The sequence below is a fragment of the Triticum dicoccoides genome, chromosome 3A (genome assembly GCF_002162155.2).
Source record: "Triticum dicoccoides isolate Atlit2015 ecotype Zavitan chromosome 3A, WEW_v2.0, whole genome shotgun sequence".
Classification (NCBI taxonomy): Eukaryota; Viridiplantae; Streptophyta; class Magnoliopsida; order Poales; family Poaceae; genus Triticum; species Triticum dicoccoides.
Genome location: NC_041384.1, coordinates 100272159 through 100294178, shown reverse-complemented (window position 1 = coordinate 100294178; position 22020 = coordinate 100272159). Strand labels below are relative to the sequence as shown.

Below are 22020 nucleotides of genomic sequence, written 5' to 3'. Positions count from 1 at the left end.
CATCCCAGTCGCCGGATGACTGCTGGACCACCAAGTCCGAGTCGCCATAACATAGGATCCGGCGAATGCCGAGCTCTTTGGCAAGCCGGAGCCCGTGTATGAGCGCCTCGTACTCGGCCACATTGTTGGAGGCGGCAAAGTGAATTTGCAGCGTGTATCTGAGCTTGTCGCGCCTTTGGGAGAGGTGAGGATGATGCCGGCTCCCAAGCCGGTGCGCATCTTGGACCCATCGAAGTGCATGCGCCAATGAGTGGAGTCGGGAGCTGGCGGCAGGTACTGGGTCTCGGCCCAGTCGACGAGGAAGTCGTCCAATGCATGGGACTTGATGGCGGTACGAGGCTGGTAGAAGATCGTGTAAGGGGCCAGCTCGATGGCCCATTTCGCCACCCGGCCGGATGCATCCCGGCTGCCTATGATCTCGGCCAGCGGGACGGTGCATACGACCGTGATGGGATGCTCTTGGAAGTAGGGCTTCAGCTTCTTGGCGGCGAAGTGCACGCCATAGCACATCTTCTGGTAGTGCTGATAGTTCTGCTTCGAGGTAGACAACACCTCGCTCAGATAGTGCACCGGCCTATGGACCGGCTGGGCTCGGTCCTCTTCTGGGCGTTGGACTACAATGACGATGCTGACCACCCGGCTGGTTGCAGCAATGTAGAGGAGCATGGGCTCTTTCTCAGTTGGCGCCGCTAGGACAGGCGACGTGGCCAGCATCTTCTTCAGCTCGTGAAAAGCTTGGTCGGCTTGGTCATTCCACTCAAAGTGAGTGGTCTTCTTCATGAGGCGGTAGAGGGGGAGAGCTTTCTCTCCGAGCCGGCTGATGAAGCGGTTCAGGGAGGCCAAGCATCCGGTGAACTTCTGGACGTCTCAAAGTTTGGTGGGAATCGCCATTCTCTCAATGGCCTTGATCTTTACTGGGTTGCATTCGATGCCGCGTTCGGAGACCAGGAAGCCTAGGAGCTGGCCGGCTGGCACTCCGAACACGCATTTCTCGGGGTTGAGCTTGATTTGGAACCGGCGTAGGTTCTCAAATGTTTCCTTGAGGTCTTCAAGCAAGGTGCCGCGCTTCTCCGTCTTCACCACAATGTCGTCTATGTAGACGTGGGCGTTTCTGCCGAGCTGCTTGAGGAGGCACTTCTGCATGCAACGCTGAAAAGTGGCACCGGCATTTCTCAAGCCGAATGTCATAGTCAGGTAGCAAAAGGCTCCGAATGGCGTGATGAAGGCGGTCTTCAGGCGGTCTGCCGGATCTAACTTTATCTGATGGTACCCTGAGTAAGCATCCAAGAAACTCAACAGCTCGCATCCGGCCGTGGAGTCTATCACTTGATCAATCCTTGGCAGGGCAAAGGGATCTTTGGGGCAGGCCTTGTTAAGGCTCGTGTAGTCTATGCACATGCGCCACTTGTTATTCTTCTTTAACACGAGGACTGGGTTAGCGAGCCATTCTGGAAAGAAAACTTCCATAATGAAGCCGGCCACCAGAAGCCGGGCTATCTCTTCTCCTACAATCCTTCTCTTCTCCTCCGATAGTCGGCGGAGGGGTTGTTTGACTAGTTTTGCGTCTTCTCGGACGTGTAGTTTGTGCTCGGCGAATTCCTTCGGAACACCCGGCATGTCCTTGGGGGACCATGCAAAGATGTCCCGATTCTCACGGAGGAAATCGGCGAGCTCGCCTTCCTATTTGCTATTTAGGTTCGCCCCGATGACGGCAAACCTCTCTGGGTGCTCGGGGTCAAGAGGTATCTTCTTCGTCTCCTTGGCCGGCTGGAAAGATCCTTGAGCATCATACTCCTTGGGATCGGGGGACAAGGCCGACTGTTTGCCGGCCATGGACACGACTCGGTCCAACATCTTCTTTTCTTCGGCAATCACAAGGGACTCGGCCAGCCGGCTGCTGGCTGTTGCGCACTCGGAAGATTTCTTGTAATCGTCGGCTATGGTGATGACGCCCTTGGTGCTCGGCATCTTCATCTTGAGTTAAGCATAGTGGGGAACTGCCATGAACCTGGCCAAGGCAGGTCGGCCAAGCAATGCATGGTAGGGGCTCTCCAGGTCCACCACTTCAAACCAGATCGCTTCTCGGCGGAAATGCTCCTTGTCCCCAAAGAGTACATCAATCTTGATCTTGCCAATGGGGGCGCATGACAGGCCGGGTACAATGCCATGGAACACAGTTCGAGTAGGCATGAGTTGCTTTGCCTTGACGTTCAGCTTCTCCAGGGTGTCACGGTACAGGATGTTGATGCTGCTCCCGCCATCTATCAGCACGCGGGAGAAACGGGCGGCGCGTCTGTCCGTTGCAAGGGTGGCATGCAGAACCAATGCATAAGAGCCGGGAGATGGCATCATCTCTGGGTGGTCCGCCCGGCTCCAGCTGATAGGTTTTTCTGACCAGTGCATGTGCTCGGCGGGGTTGGCAGCGACCATGCTGACTTCCTGGTGCTCTCGGCGTTTGCTGCGCCGGTCTTCGGGCTGGCTTGTAAAAATGACATAGGCGGCATGCTCGTCGGGGAACTCATTGTGCACGGCTCCGACTGCGGAGCCGGAGGCGGCGGACCGGTAGGCGGAGGCGGCGCAAGCCCTTCACCTTTGGAGATTCGGGTGAGCCAGTGGCACTTCCAGGTCGTGTGGTTGGACGGCTTCGCGCCGCTGTGGAACTTGCACGGGGCGTCGAGAGTTTGCTCGTAGGAGAAGGCCGGCTGCCAAGCCGGCCTGCCGCCCTTGGGTTTCTTGGACGCGGGCCGCCCTTCGGGCCGCTCGTCTTCGACTGTGGCCACCTGCCGACTGGCGGAAGGCGGCACGGGGCCCTTGCGCTTGTGGTCGTTCTGGTGTGGGCGTCGGCCGGAGTCCCCAGCCGGCATCTTGGGCGCTGGGTTGAGTACCTTCCCGGACGCGTCTACCCGGAGTTCGGTCTTCATCGAGGAGTCGGCGGTGGCGTACTTGTCCGCTATGACCAGAAGCTCGTCGAGGGTAGTCGGCTCGTCGCAGAGGAGCTTGTGCTTGAGGAGGGTGCCTTCTCGGCACCCGGCAGTGAAGTATTCTATGGCTTGCACCTCGTGCACCCCTTCGCAAGAGTTGCGGAGCTCGGCCCAATGCGTGAGGTAGTGGCGAGTAGACTCGGCAGGGCCTTGTACGCACAAGGAGAGCTGTCTGGGCTTGGGAGCCCGCTTGTAGGTGCTGTGAAGTTGCGGACGAAGGCTTCTGTGAAATCTAGCCAGCTGTTGATGCTGTATGGCTTGAGGCTGTTGAGCCAGGTCCGCGCCGTGCCTTGCAGCATGAGGGGCACGTACTTCACGGCAACGCGCCTGTTGCCATTTGCTATGCTAACCGCCGTGGAGTAGTCGATTAACCAATCTTCCAGCTTCACAGAGCCGTTGTACTTCGGCGTGTCTCTTGGGAGCGAGAACCCTTTGGGGAAAGGCTCGTCGCAGATGCGGGGGCCGAAGCAAGGCGGGCCGACATCGTCTTCTTCTTCCAGCGCCAGGGATCGTGCCAGGCGGTCGATCCGATGGCGGGCGTCGTTCTCGCCGACTCCTTCGCGGCGACCTAGCCGGCCGCTGAGAGTCGGATGCGCAACAGGCGGTGGGGTGGGATATCTCTCTCCACGGGGCCGAGGCGGAGGCGGGTTGCCCTGCCACTCCACGGCCCGGGGGTGGCCTTCTGCGTCTCGCTCGATGGAGATTTGGGTCCGGCTTCGGCTGGCAGCCGGCTCTTTCTCACGCCGCACGTGGGTTTTACCTGTAGTCGGTGTCCGGGACGTCGCGCCGTGATCTCGGCGCGGGCGAGGGCTTTCCGCGCAGGCGTCGGCTTCGTGCCGCTGCGCGGCTGCATCGATTAGCTGCTCGATGCGTCGGGTCATGTGGGGGAGTTCTTCGCCCCCCAGTCCGTCTAGCTCATCTACGCTCGCCTGGGCGGCGCGTAGGTTCTCGAGTGGAGTGGCGTAGACTGGGCGGTCGACTCCTAACGTGTCGGCGACGACAGCGCCGCGCTGTCTGACAGCGCCGCGCTGTCTGACAGCGCCGGCCCGGCTGGGCCCGCCTGGGGGCGGCGTGCCAAAGGCGGCGCGGTCGGCTTCGCGTCGGTGGGCCTCAGCGAGGCGTCTCATGGAAACCAACTTCCGGCCCTCCGCAAGGAGGGCGAGGCGGCGGGCCTCTAGTGCTTCAGCGTCGGCATCGGCCGGGAGGGGGATGGACAAGTCGTGGATCGCCATGTGCGGGGCGTCGCGGGCGCTCTCGTCAGAAGCGCCGCCGTGGCCGATGACCATCACCTCGGTGGTGACAGCGTCGCCGCCATCGGCCCGGGGAAGCGGGTCGTTGTAGATCGTGACGTCGGTGGGGAAAGTGTCGAGTGAGGCCGTGTCGGAGTCGACAGGCATCGGGTCGGTGGAGCCAACCGACGTCCACAGCAGGCTCGTCGGAGACGTGGAGCTGGCCGAGGAGGTTAACGAGGTGGTCGGTGCCCGCGTCGAAGGCGAGCTCGTCGGAGATGAGGGTCTTGTCAAGGAGATCGGCGAGGCCGCTCGCTGCCAGACGTTCGTGATGCCTTGCAGCGCGTCGTGGCAAGCGCCGTCGGGCATGCCGGGCTGGCTACGCTCGCGGGGGAGGAAGAGGGTTCCCGTCCAGAACAGGTCTCCAGACGACGGTGCACCTGGCCCCATGGTGGGCGCCAAATGTCGGGTGGTAGGTGCGACATATGCCAACGGGTGGCTTATCATTGTGGGAGCCAATAAGACGTCGTCGGTGCCTGGAAGCGGGATGAGGCGAAGACATGCACGCCGGCGAATCTTACCCAGCTTCGGGGCTCTCCGTGGAGATAACACCCCTACTGCTGCTCTGCGGTGTCTCCGCATGATCACTAGATGAACAAGTAGCTACACGATGCTCCGTGAGCTGTTTGGCGAGAGGAGGAAGAAGGGCACTGCTCGCTCTCTTCTCCTCCCTATGCGGTGTCTAAAACTAGCAGGGATCAACCCTTTGCATGGGTGTCCCGGGGGGTTTATATAGGCCTACCCCCCGGGGATACAATGGTAATCCGGCTGGGTGTGGGGCCCAGCCGTCTGTGTCTACACTGCCGGCTTCTGCGCCGGCTGCTGGGGCCCGCCGGCTGGTGGGTCCCGCCGGCTGCCGGCTCCTTGGTCGACAGGCAGGCCCCACTGTCCAGGGCCTTGTCGGCGGCTGGTTACTGTTGCTCAATCCTGGTGACAAGGGCTTCGCCGAGGTGGGCGTGGCTACAGTGCCGCCGTCTGGCAGGTGATCGCTGTAGCCTCACCGCGTCTTGTCTCCTTAATGTGATCTACAACGGACCTCATGGCAAGTCCGGACAATCTATTGAGTTCGGCCCATTCGGCAAGCTGATCAGTTAGTGGAAGCGGACGCTCTGGAATGTTAAACTGCGACCAGAATAGCTTGTCCACTTCACTATCTGTTTGATCTCGGAAGTATTCAGCCGCATTGACAGCACTCATCGTCAAATCCAGATATGCGTCTGCCGAACTCAACAGTCGATCCAGAGGGGTGTACCGCGGATCTCCGAACTTCCTCCGCAGCAAAAAGGGCTTCCCAGCCACAATATCACTGGCTTCACGCAGCTCCTCCTTCTTCGCTCTCATGGCAGAGCGGGTGTCTTTGGTCGCCATCGTGGCCTTTTCGAGGTTCGTCCCCTTCGTTCGGTTTTCTTCTTCAAGGACCTGACAACGGTCGGCAGTATCTTTTAACTCTATAGCCATCTTGGCCATTTTCTCTTTGCTCTCGCAATGCGCGACCTTCTCGGCTCTTAACTCTTCGACCGCCTTCAAAGCAGCCGCATTACTACTCCTTGCTTGTTCTTTGGCTCGGGCAAGTTCCGCCCGAAGGATCTCCACGGTGGCAGCTCCATCTGCAGTCACAACATATTAAAGATATTGGCATCACGCTGCTCTTACTATGTGACATTCACCAGAAAATATCACTTACCCTATGCCTCGTCAAGCCGCTTGTTAACAATCTCGATGTTGGCATCCGCCGCATCCAGTTGCCGCTTTAATTCGGCAAACTCATGAGTCCGGCTAGCCACCGGAGCTTCCACCACCTGCACATAAAGGCGGTATGGTTATTACCTAGGACTACGATCCTCTATTTGCCACCGTTCTCGGTGACAACCAGAGTCTCAGGGGCTACTATCTACACAGGGCACACCTAAAAATGTGCGGTACTATCACAAAGGTATATCATTTTACGTACCTCAAAGCCCGTTAGTAGACTCATAAAGGCGTCATGCAACCCGCTTTCGGCAGACGAAATCCTTTCCATCACCGTGCCCATCAACGCATGGTGTTCTTCCGAGATGGTCGCTTGCTTCAGCAGATCCCTCAGTGTCGGGTGGTAGGTGCGACATATGCCAACGGGTGGCTTATCATTGTGGGAGCCAATAAGACGTCGCCGGTGCCTGGAAGCGGGATGAGGCGAAGACATGCACGCCGGCGAATCTTACCCAGCTTCGGGGCTCTCCGTGGAGATAACACCCCTACTGCTTCTCTGCGGGGTCTCCGCATGATCACTAGATGAACAAGTAGCTACACGATGCTCCGTGAGCTGTTTGGCGAGAGGAGGAAGAAGGGCACTGCTCGCTCTCTTCTCCTCCCTATGCGGTGTCTAAAACTAGTAGGGATCAACCCTTTGCATGGGTGTCCCGGGGGGTTTATATAGGCCTACCCCCCGGGGATACAATGGTAATTCGGCTGGGCGTGGGGCCCAACCGTCTGTGTCTACACTCGCCGGCTTCTGCGCCGACTGGTGGGTCCCGCCGGCTGCCGGCTCCTTGGTCGACAGGCAGGCCCCACTGTCCAGGGCCTTGTCGGCGGCTAGTTACTGTTGCTCAATCCTGGTGACAAGGGCTTCGCCGAGGTGGGCGTGGCTACAGTGCCGCCGTCTGGCAGGTGATCGTTGTAGCCTCACCGCGTCTTGTCTCCTTAATGTGATCTACAACGGACCTCATGGCAAGTCCGGACAATCTATTGAGTTCGGCCCATTCGGCAAGCTGATCAGTTAGTGGAAGCGGACGCTCTGGAATGTTAAACTGCGACCAGAATAGCTTGTCCACTTCACTATCTGTTTGATCTCGGAAGTATTCAGCCGCATTGACAGCACTCGTCGTCAAATCCAGATATGCGTCTGCCGAACTCAACAGTCGATCCAGAGGGGTGTACTGCGGATCTCCGAACTTCCTCCGCAGCAAAAAGGGCTTCCCAGCCACAATATCACTGGCTTCACGCAGCTCCTCCTTCTTCGCTCTCATGGCAGAGCGGGTGTCTTTGGTCGCCATCGTGGCCTTTTCGAGGTTTGTCCCCTTCGTTCGGTTTTCTTCTTCAAGGACCTAACAACGGTCGGAAGTATCTTTTAACTCTATAGCCATCTTGGCCATTTTCTCTTTGCTCTCGCAATGCGCGACCTTCTCGGCTCTTAACTCTTCGACCGCCTTCAAAGCAGCCGCATTACTACTCCTTGCTTGTTCTTTGGCTCGGGCAAGTTCCGCCCGAAGGGTCTCCACGGTGGCAGCTCCATCTGCAGTCACAACATATTAAAGATATTGGCATCACACTGCTCTTACTATGTGACATTCACCAGAAAATATCACTTACCCTATGCCTCGTCAAGCCGCTTGTTAACTAGCTCGATGTTGGCATCCGCCGCATCCAGTTGCCGCTTTAATTCGGCAAACTCATGAGTCCGGCTAGCCACCGGAGCTTCCACCACCTGCACATAAAGGCGGTATGGTTATTACCTAGGACTACGATCCTCTATTTGCCACCGTTCTCGGTGACAACCAGAGTCTCAGGGGCTACTATCTACACAGGGCACACCTAAAAATGTGCGGTACTATCACAAAGGTATATCATTTTACGTACCTCAAAGCCCGTTAGTAGACTCATAAAGGCGTCATGCAACCCGCTTTCGGCAGACGAAATCCTTTTCATCACCGTGCCCATCAACGCATGGTGTTCTTCCGAGATGGTCGCTTGCTTCAGCAGATCCCTCAGTGTCGGGTGGTAGGTGCGACATATGCCAACGGGTGGCTTATCATTGTGGGAGCCAATAAGACGTCGCCGGTGCCTGGAAGCGGGATGAGGCGAAGACATGCACGCCGGCGAATCTTACCCAGCTTCGGGGCTCTCCGTGGAGATAACACCCCTACTGCTACTCTGCGGGGTCTCCGCATGATCACTAGATGAACAAGTAGCTACACGATGCTCCGTGAGCTGTTTGGCGAGAGGAGGAAGAAGGGCACTGCTCGCTCTCTTCTCCTCCCTATGCGGTGTCTAAAACTAGCAGGGATCAACCCTTTGCATGGGTGTCCCGGGGGGTTTATATAGGCCTACCCCCCGGGGATACAATGGTAATCCGGCTGGGCATGGGGCCCAACCGTCTGTGTCTACACTCGCCGGCTTCTGCACCGGCTGGTGGGTCCCGCCGGCTGCCGGCTCCTTGGTCGACAGGCAGGCCCCACTGTCCAGGGCCTTGTCGACGGCTAGTTACTGTTGCTCAATCCTGGTGACAAGGGCTTCGCCGAGGTGGGCGTGGCTACAGTGCCGCCGTCTGGCAGGTGATCGTTGTAGCCTCACCGCGTCTTGTCTCCTTAATGGGGCGTCTCCTTCGAGGGAGGTGGCAAGCCGGCTGTGGGGAGCCAGCTCTGTCTTGGGCCGACTGGGGGAGGCCTAACCGCCTTCGGGTGTCTCTCTGCCCGAAGGGGCCCACCGCCCGTGGGCCGCGCTGGCAGCCCGTCGTGGATGACATCAGGGTCAATGTGGCAACAGTGTGCCGCCGGACGGGTCATGGCCACCCGTACGGCGCACTGTGCCAGGCGTGCTCCGGGATTCGGGGGTGGCAGGCTTTACTGTAGCCACGCCCCGTCACATCGCTGTTATGTGGATGCAGACTTCGAGGGTACGATCTTGACCGCTTTGTGGGAGCCGGCTTCTTGGAGTCAGCCTTCTCGTGGCCGGCTTCTCGGAGCCGGCCCTCCCACGGCTTTCTTCATGAGGGCTAAAGTCGGGTTGCCTTCCGATAGCCGGCCTGGGAGACAACCGGCAAGGGGAAGGCGGCCCCATGTCTTGGATTCTTGAGGGCCGGATCGGCTCGTAATTTTTTCAGAAGGGCCAGGGGGAGCCGGCTAGGCTACCCATGGTTATTTACTCTGACACTCAGTACGTCCGACCGCATACCAGACGGCGCCAGACTCTTTTGTCTGCCATCTTCAAGAGCCGGATGCTGGGGACTTCGGGTGACTATGGGATTATCTTCTGGCCTCATCGGATCCGGAGAGGCACTCCGTGACGACACTTCAAGGTTGCCTGCTTCTTGAGCGGGGGAGTCCGGGGGAGGCGTTTCACTCTCCATCATCTCGGGAAGAAGGTCCCCTGAAGACGAGCTCTGTTGAGAAGGGCTAAGATCCGAACTGCAAGATAAACGCTTCGGTTATTTTCCACGGAAGTAAGGTAGAGTATATCTACTATTAAGTAAATTTTGATCACTTACGACTCATTAGAGGGCTGATCCCCGCACGAACTTTGTGCGGTAAAAGCACCCTCCGAGACGGGATCCTCTGGTGGAGTTTTCTTCTCCTGTTTGGAAACCTTGGTTTTCGGATCATCAGAGGTAGTCCTCTTCCTCCCCCGGGGCGAAGGAATGTCAGACTCCTTCTCTTGGCTATCCTCACTCATGAAGGCGCCCGTTCCCTCGGTAGGAACAGATAGCGGTGGAGGCCCTCTTTGGCCCTCTTTACTCCCCCCTTCATCTTCCTTTGCGGGCACCAGGCAAGGTGCTGGCTCGAGCATCTTTTCCAGAACCAGATTGTCCAAGCCTTCGGGAAGGGGGGCCGAACAACGGATCATCTTCGCCTTTGCTATCCAGTCCTGGTCAAAGAGCGGGCCTTCAGGATGATGTCATGATAACAGAAAGACGGTGTGTTCGGCTAGAGGGTTACTTACTTGGTCCGCGGTGCGGTTGCTGCTCAGGCCCACGTCCTCGAAGGTGTCCGGACACTCTATCTGGGGTCTGAAGAACGACCTGTACATCTCCTCGTGCGTTAGGCCGAGGAAATTCTGAATAGCACACGGTCCTTCTGGGTTGAATTCCCATAAACGGAGGGGCCGGCGTTTGCAAGGCTGGACTTGATGAACCAGCATGACTTGCACTACCATAACCAAACTAAAATCTCCCTCGAAGAGATCCCGAATGTGGCTCTGCAGTATGGGCACATCCTTGCCTGGACCCCAGCTTAGCCCCCTGCTGATCCATGACATCAGTTGTGGTGGAGGGCCCGAGCGAAAGGTGGGGGGAGCTACCCACTTGGCACTTCTGGGAGCGGTGATGTAGAACCACTCCCTTTGCCATAATTCGGACACCTCTGGAAAGGAACCTTTTGGCCATGGAGCTCCAACAATCTTGCTTATTAATGCACCTCCGCACGCTGCATATTGCCCCTCGACCGTCTTCGGCTTCACATCAAAGGTCCTGAGCCACAGGCCGAAGTGAGGGGTAATGCGGAGGAAGGCCTCACATACGATAATAAATGCCGAGATGTGGGGAAAGGAATCCGGGGCTAGATCATGGAAAGCAAGCCCGTAATAGAACATCAAACCCCTTACGAAGAGATCCAGAGTGAGACCTAGTCCTCGGAGGAAGTGGGAGATGAACACGACGTCTTCGTTGGTTCGGGAGTAGGGACGACCTGCCCTCGGGCAGGCAGGCGATGCGAGACTTTGGCGGTCAAGTATCTTGCCTCCCTCAACTTCTTGATATCCTCTTCTGTGACGGAGGAGGGCATCCACCGGCCCTGGAGGCTGGATCCGGACATGATTGAAGGTCCGAAGCACCCGACCTGGGCTTTGGGTGTTAGAACTCGAGGCAGGGGAAGGATTCGATGGAGCACGGGAGGAAAAAAGTAAAAACCTTGACCCTTTATAAAGAGGGTGTATATCAAGCGTCCTCCTCGTGGCCGTTTGGGACTTGCCTAAAATCTAGGAGTCCTAGGCACGGTTGGGTTACCCACACCCGTATTGATGAGAATCCCGTAATAAGGGGGACACGATCTCTGCTTTGACAAGACATGTCAAAAAACTGCCTCGCGTTATGTGCGGGGCTAGTTGAAGGAAACGGTTCGAATAATCACCGGGCCATGGCATAATGTCATGTTACCAAAACAAGTCAGCAGATTAGATTTGTGGAAATATTATTCTCTCTACGGTGGCATGTGAAACTTATTTTGCAGGGTCAGACACTATCCTTGTATTCAAATTCTTCCGTGGTGTATTCGGAGGAGGAACCCTCCTTGCAATACCGAAGACAATACTGCACGCCGGACTCATCATCATTGAAGCCTGGTTCAGGGGCTACTGAGGGAGTCCTGGATTAGGGGGTCTCCGGACAGCCGGACTATATCCTTTGGCCGGACTGTTGGACTATGAAGATACAAGATTGAAGATTTCGTCTCGTGTCCGGATGGACTCTACTTGGCGTGGAAGGCAAGCTAGGCAATATGGATATGTATATCTCCTCCTTTGTAACCGACCTTGTGTAACCCTAGCCCTTTCCAGTGTCTATATAAACCGGAGGGTTTTAGTCCGTAGGACAACATACAATCATACCATAGGCTAGCTTCTAGGGTTTAGCCTCTCCGATCTCCTGGTAGATCAACTCTTGTAATACTTATATCATCAAGAATAAATCAAGCAGCACGTAGGGTTTTACCTCCATCAAGAGGGCCCGAACCTGGGTAAAACATCGTGTTCCCTGCCTCCTGTTACCATCCGCCTTAGACGCACAGTTCGGGACCCCCTACCCGAGATCCGCCGGTTTTGACACCGAAACCCCCCGTGGTGAAGTTCTTGCTCTCAGTATTTTTTATATATTTGGAAAACATCTTCCGTGAAGTTTCAGGACTTTTGGAGCTGTGCAGAATAGGTCTCTAATATTTGCTCCTTTTCCAGCCCAGAACCCAGCTGCCGACATTCTCCCTCTTTATGGAAACCTTGCAAAATAAGAGAGAATAGGCATAAGTATTGTGACATAATGTGTAATAACAGCTCATAATGCAATAAATATTGATATAAAAGCATGATGCAAAATGGACGTATCACACCCTGCGGGACAATTCTTTCATATCCAGTGCTTGCAGTCAGTTAATCCAAGTATACCAGGCCATCCTCGTTCTCCACTCAATGCCAACAGCCTCTCCGCGTCTTCATCATTGGGTGCCCTCAAGTACTCCAGCCCAAAGATATTAATCATGCCTTTTGTGTACCTTCAAACGACCTCCAAGATTGGATCTTATCCAATGCAGACATAGTTGTCAGTGGCGTCGGCTGGACACCCATAAGACAACCCTCAAATAGGCGTGATACATTTCATCTAAGGGCTCACACTTGTCTCTCAGGATGCACTCCTCCGGAGTTTGAACCTACTTCTCCACGACTTTTGCAATGGTGAGAAAGAGACTTGTGTCCATCTGAAATCGCCAGAAATAGTTCTCCGGATAGGTTGGATTGGGGTCGAAATGATCTCTCATAATCTTGGCATGGCCCTACGCTCTATCTCGGTTGATGTGTATGCGGTCAAGTTGTGATCCTCTCCTTGGCCGCCGAAAATCATCATTGAAGATCATGCCAACGACCATTTTGAAGTCATCATCGTTTTCTTCCTCCGCCTCCTTCGACGACGACAAAGAGTCCTCGAAGATCATCTCTTTCAACCTCTTCATCTGGAGTAAAAAGGACTCCATTTAATATAAAAAATGAGATGAAAGAAGCACACGAAAAAAATCACCTTGGCAAACCGTCGAACACTTGAAGGGCGGCGGAGGCGTCACGGTCCGCTAGCCACGTTGATCATATATTAGGGATGGGCGAGGCTTTGAGATGGCCGGAAGTGGACAGAGATGCTCAGAGGAAGAAGATCCGAGCCTCTTTTTGGCGACGGCAATGATGCGGCGGCAACGTTTGAGCTCGACTTCGACGACAGCAACGGCCAACAACCTGCAGAAAGTCGAGCAGCGGTGAGGGCGAAGGTTGACAGTGAGGCGTCGGCGGAGGTGGTGGCTAGTCACCGGAAGTAACGCTGGCGATGACACAACGTGGAGTGGCCAATTTTTTTACTCAGCGGCTGGGTGGCTGAATATATTTAGGGGTAGAGGCGGATAAATTTTTCCTCCTGTAAAAACGATAGAAGGGTAACCGAATTTATCCTCATCTAACGGCGGATAGAGATCGGTTAGAGTTGCCACGAGCAGTTCAAACATATACTCCCTCCATTTCAAAATATAGTGCGCCCGCGCTTCTCAAGGTCCAACTTTGACCATAAATTTAACCAACGAGACCGACTGCGGCGGGAGAAAAAAATGTATAATTGAAAACTTCTTTCGAATACGAATTCACTGATATAATTTTTGCTCTCGCCGCAATCGGTCTTGGTAGTTAAATTTACGGTCAAAGTTGAAGCACGAGGATAGAAGAAGCACTATGTTGTGGAATGGAGGGAGTAAATGCAAAGTGGCACTACACTACACAGCTTATAGTTGATTAATCAAAAGCAGCAGTAGATTTGTTAACTCTCACGGCCTGACGTAAGCTATGACGCCGCTCGTGAGTGAGACCAGTTTTGAGCAATTTCCTTGAACATTCAGTCAGGTAAACAATAGGCAGAGCACATTCAGTTTTGAGTTTTTATACCCTATAAATAGTGCAGCCCCTCCAGGATCGATCACGTCGGAGAACGAGCTCGGCCATCTCAGTCCAGCCCTGTAGCCAGCCAGCCGGCAAGCAGGGAGCGCAATGCCGCCGCCGTCGCCCGTGTGCGTGGTGTCGTCGCGCACGGTGAAGCCGCCGGCTCGGCCGCGGGAGCGCATCCCGCTCGCCACATGGGACGTCTCCATGATAAACGCCAACTACATCCAGAAGGGCCTCCTGTTCCCCGCTCCCCCGCCGCCCTTCTCCACCGGCGCCGCCGTCACCAGCCACCTCGCCGACGCCCTCGCCGAAGCCCTCGGGGGCGACTACTACCCTGTCGCCGGACGCTTCGTCACCGACCGCCACCGCGATGACAGCGGGGCCGTTGTTGGGTGCTCGGTCTCTATTGACTGTGACGGCCAGGGCGTCGAGGTCGTCCACGCCGTCGCAGACGGCGTCGCGGCGGCCGACGTTGTCCCTCCCGACGCCGACGTTCCGAGTGTCGTCGAGGACCTTTTCACGCTCAACGACGCAATCAACTACGACGGCCACGAGCTCCCCCTCTTCGCCGCCCAGGTCACCGAGCTCGCGGACGGCGGCGTCTTCGTCGGCTTCGTCTGCAACCATGCGCTCGCCGACGGCACGGCCTTCTGGAACTTCCTCAAAGCGCTGGCCGAGATATCGCGCGCCAGGCTCGCGCCTCCGGGGGATCCGCAGTTGCCGACGTCGTCGCCCCGGCCCATGTTCGAGCGCTGGTCGCCCGACGGCGGCACGGCAGCGCCGGTCGTGCTGCCGTGCAAGGACCTGCCGGAGCTCATCGAGAGACCGGCGCGGGTGCCGCTCCGCGGGCGCGTGCTGCACTTCACGGCGGAGTCGATGGCGGCGCTCAAGGAACAGGCCCGCGAAGAGCTCCTAGCTGCCGGGGACGCGGCGGGCGCGGCCGCCCTGACGCGGTACCAGGGCCTGACCTCGCTCATTTGGCGGTGCATCACCCGCGCCCGGCGGCTGGCCCCGGACGACGAGACGGCGTTCCGCGGGGCTGCCAACAACCGCGGGCGGCTCCGGCCGGCGCTGCCGGCGGAGTACTTCGGCAACAGCCTCTACGCCGTCAGCACGGAGCCCGTGCGCGTGTCGGAGCTGCTGGCGCGCGGCGGGCACGGGCGGGGGGCGGCGGCCGTGGGCCGCGCGGTGGCGGCGAACACGGACGCGTCCATCCGGGCGCGCGTGGCCGCGTGGACGGCGGAGCCCGTGGTGACGGTGCGGCTGACGATGATGGGGGGCTCGCCGTGGTTCGACGCGTACGGGTGCGACTTCGGGTGGGGGAAGCCGACGGCGGTGCGGAGCGGGAGGGCGAACAAGAACGACGGGAGGACGGTGCTGTACCCCGGGCGGGAGGGCGGAGGCAGCGTGGACGCCGAGGTGTCGCTGTCCCCCGAGCACATGGCGGCGCTCGAGCTGGACGACGAGCTCCGGGCCGCCGTGTCATCGTCACGTGCCAATTTTGTTTCGTTGTAAAACATGAGTGGTATTTTCTGGTGAGATAAATAAACTGTCAAACTTAAAGTATTCACAAAAGTTAAGCTAAATTTCGGTTATGACTGATGGGCAGAGCATGTCGTATACTACGAAACTTACCCTGAATTACGTGCTGAATTTAGAGAGAGAGAGAATGAGGTATGTCACAGAGGCATTAGCAATGATCTGTCATGACCGAATAGTACCGTCACTCTCACTTTTGGTTGGTCATTAGCGACGGCTACATTGTTCACCCGCCATCGATTAATTATCATTAGTGATATAGTGATGGTTTACAGGTTACATTCTTCACATGCCACCAATAACTGTCATGTTTAAGGTAATGGAATCAAAGTTTTCTCACAATAGTTATATGTAAGTCATCTGAATTTAGAATTTGGGTCAATCGATTTTCATGTGAAGGAAGGAACAACCGGAGGGAAGGAAGATCGCCATTATATGTAAGTCGCCCGAATTTAGAATCTGGGTCAATCGATTTTCTCGCGAACGAAGGAACAACCGGAGGAGGGGAAGGAGATAGCCGAAGAAGCCCTCTGGATCTATCTTAGGATGGCAGGCGACCTCGTTATCTATCTTGGGGTGTGGGTGGGTGGGAGAGGGAGGTGTGCAGGTTCACCGGATAAGAAACCGATCATCGCCGGGATTAGAAGGATGACCGGGGCAGCGGCAACACAATGATTGAGGGGAGGGCGGAGTGGCAAGGCTGTCACCGAAGCACCACCAGCAGTGGGCGGCGTAGGCAGGTGATTCGGCCGGCGGTTGTGGGCGGTTCAGATCAAGGTCGGGAGGAGGAAGACGATGAACAATGATTTCCGGAGATAGAAGATATGTCAGGTTGCTTTTCCATTCAACGGCTGGGAACAACTGACCCAGATTCTAAATTCAGTCAATTGCCCCGAGCCATCCCCATGTTTTTTTTTGCACAACGGTCAATTGCAAAACCAAAACCGAGGAAGCTCCTTGACCAGGAACACATGAATCCAACCGGATGTGTGCAACGAGGACCAGCAAATAAAGCCAATAGAACCGAGACACAACACTCAGCAATAACATATACTACTCCCTTCGTTCACAAATATAAGATGTCTTGGATATATTTCAATATAGACTACACACAGAGTGAAATGGGCGAACAAACACACTAAAACGTGTCTATATACATTCCATTTAAAAAAAAGAGTTGCTCATAGAACATCTTATATTTGTGAACGGAGGGAGTACCTCTGTAAACAAATATAAGATCTTTTAGTAGTGATCTAAAATCTGGTTCTGACCCTCCCAGCAAATTCATAACGTTCATATGGTTTTTCTTCCCCAGAACTCTACATGACAAAACCTACCCAAAATCTGGTTCCGACCCTCCCAGGCTAACAATCTCAACAACTAAATCTTGAGTTGAACATGATCGCCTACATGGATATAGAGCCATCAATCCTTCCTCCAAAAATGCCATACGCAGGTCTGAGAAACAATCTGTCCCCAATCAATAAACCTTGGCTAAACTCCAGTTTCCATTTAGCTGGTGGAGTCAGTTTGATTAGTAGCTTCCGCTTCCACATCCTCTTTATTCTGGAACTGACTTTCAAGAACATCATTTACATTGTCGGGTGGGCACCGGTCAGCTTGATTCCCAGCTTTCATCTGGCAGAAGCACTCTGGCCATGAGTTTGTGTAGAAAGACTCTGGATGGATGCGCTTGTGGGGGGCGCCAAAATGGGTGTTGAACATGACCTGCCTGATCCTCTCCTCATATCCAGATGCACGCCCTTCCTCCATGTCCATGAATATCGGAGCAAGGGCCTTCCTGTTTGGCGTGATTGTGGTTCGGAAACCATAGTATAGGCGATGACCCATGAGGTTGTTTGCGAAGTTGCTCGGGCCATCATACGTGGGCATAAAAATGTCCGACAGGAGACAGACCATGTAGTCAACTGCTGACCTTGCTAGCCCTCGGTTATCCTCTTCCAGCTTTCCACTTCCAATCATACTATTGTTTTCTAGACGTGGAAACATAGCCTTGAATGGCTTCATGAAGCGTTCCCCACCAAAGAGCTTGCCAGAAGCAAGGTAAATCCGTGTTGTGTTATTAAATCCCATAGCACGAATGATAAGACCTACCTGCAAAACAATATAAATAGACCATTTTCCCCGTTATTTATGGAAAGAATTATTCAACAGAATAGTAGGTTATGATGACTATGATATTTATTTTTCATATACTGTCGTCCCACATTTTTGTGCTTTAAATATACTACCTCAGTCCTGAATTATTTGACGCCCAAACGGATGTATCTAGCACTTAGTGCTAGATAAATCCATAGTGTCAAGTAATTGCAGACGGAGGGAGTATAATATTTGAAGGAACAAGGTCTATTGTGGACCTCAAATTAACCACTGCCATGTGTGGGCCAAAAATGTACGGCTTATTCTGAGGGCCAAGTTCTCTGGTGCTCTAGTTTTGTGGTTCAAGAGGACCAAAAAGGTAGGCATGCATAGACTCCCATATTTAATATTTTATATAAGTTTCATAGTTGCTCCTAATAATCATTTTTCTTACCAATCAAAATGATTCATTTAATGGGTGCATCTAGGGTCAAAACACCCTAAAAGTGAAGTTTGGAAGCTCCATTAGAAAAGCATATTTAGCAGCTTACAAAATTTGAACTTTGGCACATCCATACTTAGATTGATATATATTAGTGTCAATTTCAAACGCAATCTGGATTAATGTATACAAAAATGAAAAATCCAGATTGAGTTTGAACTTGACACAACAAACATCAGGAAAAATGTCTATAAGAAGAATCGGTACCTCTTCTGGAGTTAAAGGGCACTTTCCAATGAGCCTTCTTTTCTTGTAGACAAGGGTCTTATTTGCAAAATTTTCTTCCCGATACTTCAACAGGATTTCCTGTTCTTTAGGTGTGAATATGTCAATGCATCTGCAGTTTTCATTTTGGAAGTAAGGAATGTTCATATGTCAACACAAAAACGAAATTACATGGCAAGACATGCAAGTAATAACCACTGCATATACCAGATTTTCATGTATAGGTTATCAACAATAGTCAAAATTAATGAATTAAATAAGAGAATACTTCTCTAAAATTTTAGTATCAAGGACTGAAAATGGCTATTGCTACTTTATCTTAATATAATTTTATATCTATGAATGAATGAATGTTATGAGTTCCATCATCCATGTAAGGGCCATGCTTAGCCCTCGTCAAGACCTTCCTTAGCCTACAATAACGACATGCCTTTTAGTCCCAAAAGAGGTGGGTAGGCACTTTCCTAAGCCTACCACAGAAAAAAAAAACTCCATCAATGGATACACTTCAGAATAAAGCAATAACACGCTGGTTTGATCAAAGTCCTACCCGGCATATGCAAGCATATCCAGCTCAAACCGAAGATGAATCGACATGAAATGGCCTTCTGAACGGAGCTTATTCACTATATCACTGCTTGTTTTCATGATATTTGGCTTAAACTGTAGTGCGTGATAATTCACCCTGCATCTCAATCTCTGGAGCTCTGGGTCATCAATTTCTTCTGCCAAACGGTGTGAAAATGGAGTTAAATATATCGCACCATACTTCCTCAACTTCTCCAGAGCAGTTGTCCTGTACCAAGTAACTGGTGCGTCTCTAGGTGGTTCAATCTGTAAGGACAAAAAGTGTTCCATAAGTACAGAATATCTAGAAAATTTTGACTTTGGAAAGATAGAAAAGGTGACTTTAGTATAGCTAAATTTGGAGTGCTACTGTGCTCTAAATATATTCACCTTATAAGCTCTGAGCTTCTTGGACTTTCCATGTGCAGTGATTTTTGGAATACTCATAACAATTCGAACATCATATTTCAATGTCTTGATGAAGTGGGGAACATCATACATATCTACAAAACCACTGGTCCATACATAAATACAACAACAATGGATCATTCAACGCAAACCAGTTGAACAAGAAGGTAACTACAAAGCCAGAGAGGAGTGAACTCAATGTAGACGTCATTCTAATTACCAAGTGCAACATGCAGTGGCCACCTTATTATTTGAAAATCATATTAACACTTAGTTTTGGGTTTGTCCAACTAATTTTTCAACATAACTTCTAACATCTTCATGATGGCATTACACAAAAATGCAAATAAGGATTTCAATGCGAGTCAATAATATCCGCATTGTTACAATCTTTAACAGAAAAGTTTTGGTTTTGCAACTTAGCTCGCAAATCTTTATCTAGTATACTATGAACAAACTTTCAGGCAGGATGCTGAAAAGGTTACAAACTGTAATGTACTACATAAGGGTTTGTAGACTAACTGTAAAAGTTCCTCCTGGAGTCCTATTAGAATGAACTCATCTTAAGATTCTTAACTGGAAAAGTTCCTCCTAGAGTCCTTCTGCAAGAAACTAATCTTCCCATGCAAATTCTAACACTGTAAATTTTTAATAAATTAATTTATATAGACACCTATTCAGCATTCTAGACGTATGCTATTTTCCAATAACCTGATTAGCAGTTACGAAGTGCTAAATATCTACTATCACCAGGACTCAAATACTTCTACGAAGTTAATCAACATGACTACATAAAACACTTGGATTATGCCAATATCTCATGGTAATATCATGTACATTAGGCATAAAAAGCACTACGAAACTATATAAATCAATTAATGCAAACTGCAGAATATTTGATAAGAAAAGTTCTGCAGTGAACTTTGGGGTGGGCACTGCTTTTGCTTTGTAGGAAGAAAAAATACTGCTCAAACAGAAGGAATCATAAGGAACACAGGGTTTGTGGTAACTGCATGCAATGATCTTCCTGCATGATAAAAATTTACTTACGTACCTCTCATCATGCCAGAATGAATTTGCATCTAACTCTGGCAGCACTAGTGTAGCATTCATGATTCGTGCTGCAACAACAGCATTACATATCTGCAAAAGCAAAGCAGCAGTAACCTTAAATCTCTCAGCTATGTTGCCATGAACACATAAAACTTGCATGATGAACTATGCTACTTTAGAGACAAAGTTTCATATGTTAATCATACTGCACTTCGTTGTTGGGACAAGCCACCATTGCACCGGACACGTAAGTACCCATTGCTCTCGGATTCAGTTGGTGGGGCTGCAAGTAGAGAAATTGCATTTCAGAATTTCATTTTGCCATCACACAGAATGGCATAAGAGAAGGGGAGCCTTGGCGCAGTGGTAAAGCTGCTGCCTTGTGACCATGAGGTCACGGGTTCAAGTCCTGGAAACAGCCTCTTGCAGAAATGTAGGGAAAGGCTGCGTACAATAGACCCAAAGTGGTTGGACCCTTCCCCAGACCCTGCACAAGCGGGAGCTACATGCACTGGGGCTGCCCTTTTTACAGAATGGCATAAGACTGGACCAGTAACTTCTGGTTCTGGGAGGATACAGAGAGAAACTCACGAGGCCAATAGGTGCGTGGTGCAGAAGATGCTCTCCAACCATTTGAATCTGCAGTTCTCCACAACTCATCTACAACAAAATCCTTGAGTAGTAGCACTGATGTCAGTACAAGATATAATTTGGTAAAAAATTAAATGACCATTGTATATCCAATTCAATTCCATACATTTAGCATAAACCAGTCTATAGGTCAAATGAATTGAAACTGAAAATATAAGTGATGCACCAAAAAATTTATCTAAGAAAATTGGTGCATTTCTTTTTCGGAGTAACATTATTCCTTATCCATCAAATATTATGTGCCAGAACATGATGGATAGGACCATACTTTGTGCTGACTTAATTTTAATATTTATTTATCAATTTTCTTACTCTAGTCTTTTTCATTAGGATTAATAAGCAGTGGTGATGCATCACTTCCCTAACAGCCCACAGCTGGCAAAACTTGAGGTTATGAAACATCATGTGTCAGCTGTCAGTTTTATAAATGCCCTTATATTTATGTAGTAATCTGGTGGCCAGCATGATTTCAATGTTTACAGGCCTACTCCCTCCCACAATATAAGATGTTTTTGCAAGCTGTTTTTGCTTGCAAAAACAGCTTATATTGTGATACGGAGTGAGTACTATAATGCAGTAAACTGATTGTTTACATTTCTCAATTTTCCATAGGAACATTAAGCTACATCCTTGGGTGCTGATTAAGCAAACTAATAGTTATGGAGAAGTTGGATCTTACACAATTTTGGAAACAACTATCGCAACTTGCCACAGTCTGCAGGTAATAAGCCTATCGGTAGTAATACTCTGTACCCATATTAGGTGGTTCTGCATTGAATACAGTTTACCATCTTGCTTACGACCTCTTCACCAAGGAGTATGTATTTGTTAAATATTATTATACTTGGCAATTTTTTCCATCCGTTTCAATCAGCAACATGATTTATGCTCAGGCCGGCATATATGCTAGAATTAATTTGTTTTAAAAGTTCCATTAGAGATTTGCTCTGCGAAGTGCCTTGGTTATATAGCACCGGCACCTGCATAGCCATAGCCTCTCAGCCTTCACTTTAACTCTCATGGCATTGCTATCGGCCTTCCCTACAACGCCAAGCAGAACAAACAGCACAACTAAATAATCACCTGGACCCTGTGGGTGCCGAAGAGGACAACGGAGGAGGAGGACCAGAGCCAGATGGTGCCGATAACCAGCGCCGCAACGGCGACCCACAGCCGCGCCCGTGCGCGGTGCCGGCGCAGCAACGCCTCGCTGCCGAGGCCCCTGCGAGCCAATCAAATCAGCAGCAGGAAGTAGAGCACAATGGGGCGGGGGGCG

General features: G+C 52.0%; 2 protein-coding genes across 2 annotated transcripts in view; one reads left to right on the top strand and one right to left on the bottom strand.

Moving 5' to 3' along the window:
- Positions 1 to 13741: 13741 nt before the first annotated feature.
- LOC119267369 (uncharacterized acetyltransferase At3g50280-like) lies at positions 13742 to 15301 on the top strand. The gene has a single exon (XM_037548748.1). It carries the CDS (start codon positions 13805 to 13807, stop codon positions 15212 to 15214), a length of 1410 nt encoding a protein of 469 aa, XP_037404645.1. The 5' UTR covers positions 13742 to 13804; the 3' UTR covers positions 15215 to 15301.
- A 957-nt stretch (positions 15302 to 16258) lies between these two features.
- The window catches only part of LOC119267368 (O-fucosyltransferase 1-like), a 6261-nt gene continuing 499 nt past the window's right edge, over positions 16259 to 22020 (bottom strand). Inside the window, exons 2-9 of the mRNA XM_037548747.1 lie at positions 21828 to 21966; positions 20685 to 20766; positions 20300 to 20376; positions 20095 to 20183; positions 19023 to 19146; positions 18616 to 18899; positions 18048 to 18177; positions 16259 to 17353 (exon numbers count right to left, since the gene is read on the bottom strand). Coding sequence (XP_037404644.1) covers positions 16751 to 17353; positions 18048 to 18177; positions 18616 to 18899; positions 19023 to 19146; positions 20095 to 20183; positions 20300 to 20376; positions 20685 to 20766; positions 21828 to 21966 — 1528 coding nt within the window. The 3' untranslated portion in view covers positions 16259 to 16750. The remainder of the gene's footprint in view (positions 17354 to 18047; positions 18178 to 18615; positions 18900 to 19022; positions 19147 to 20094; positions 20184 to 20299; positions 20377 to 20684; positions 20767 to 21827; positions 21967 to 22020) is intronic.

What these genes read in the sequence shown, in the direction of transcription:
- LOC119267369 (XM_037548748.1), top strand. Translation starts at nt 13,805, where the DNA reads ATGCCGCCGCCGTCGCCCGTGTGCGTGGTGTCGTCGCGCACGGTGAAG.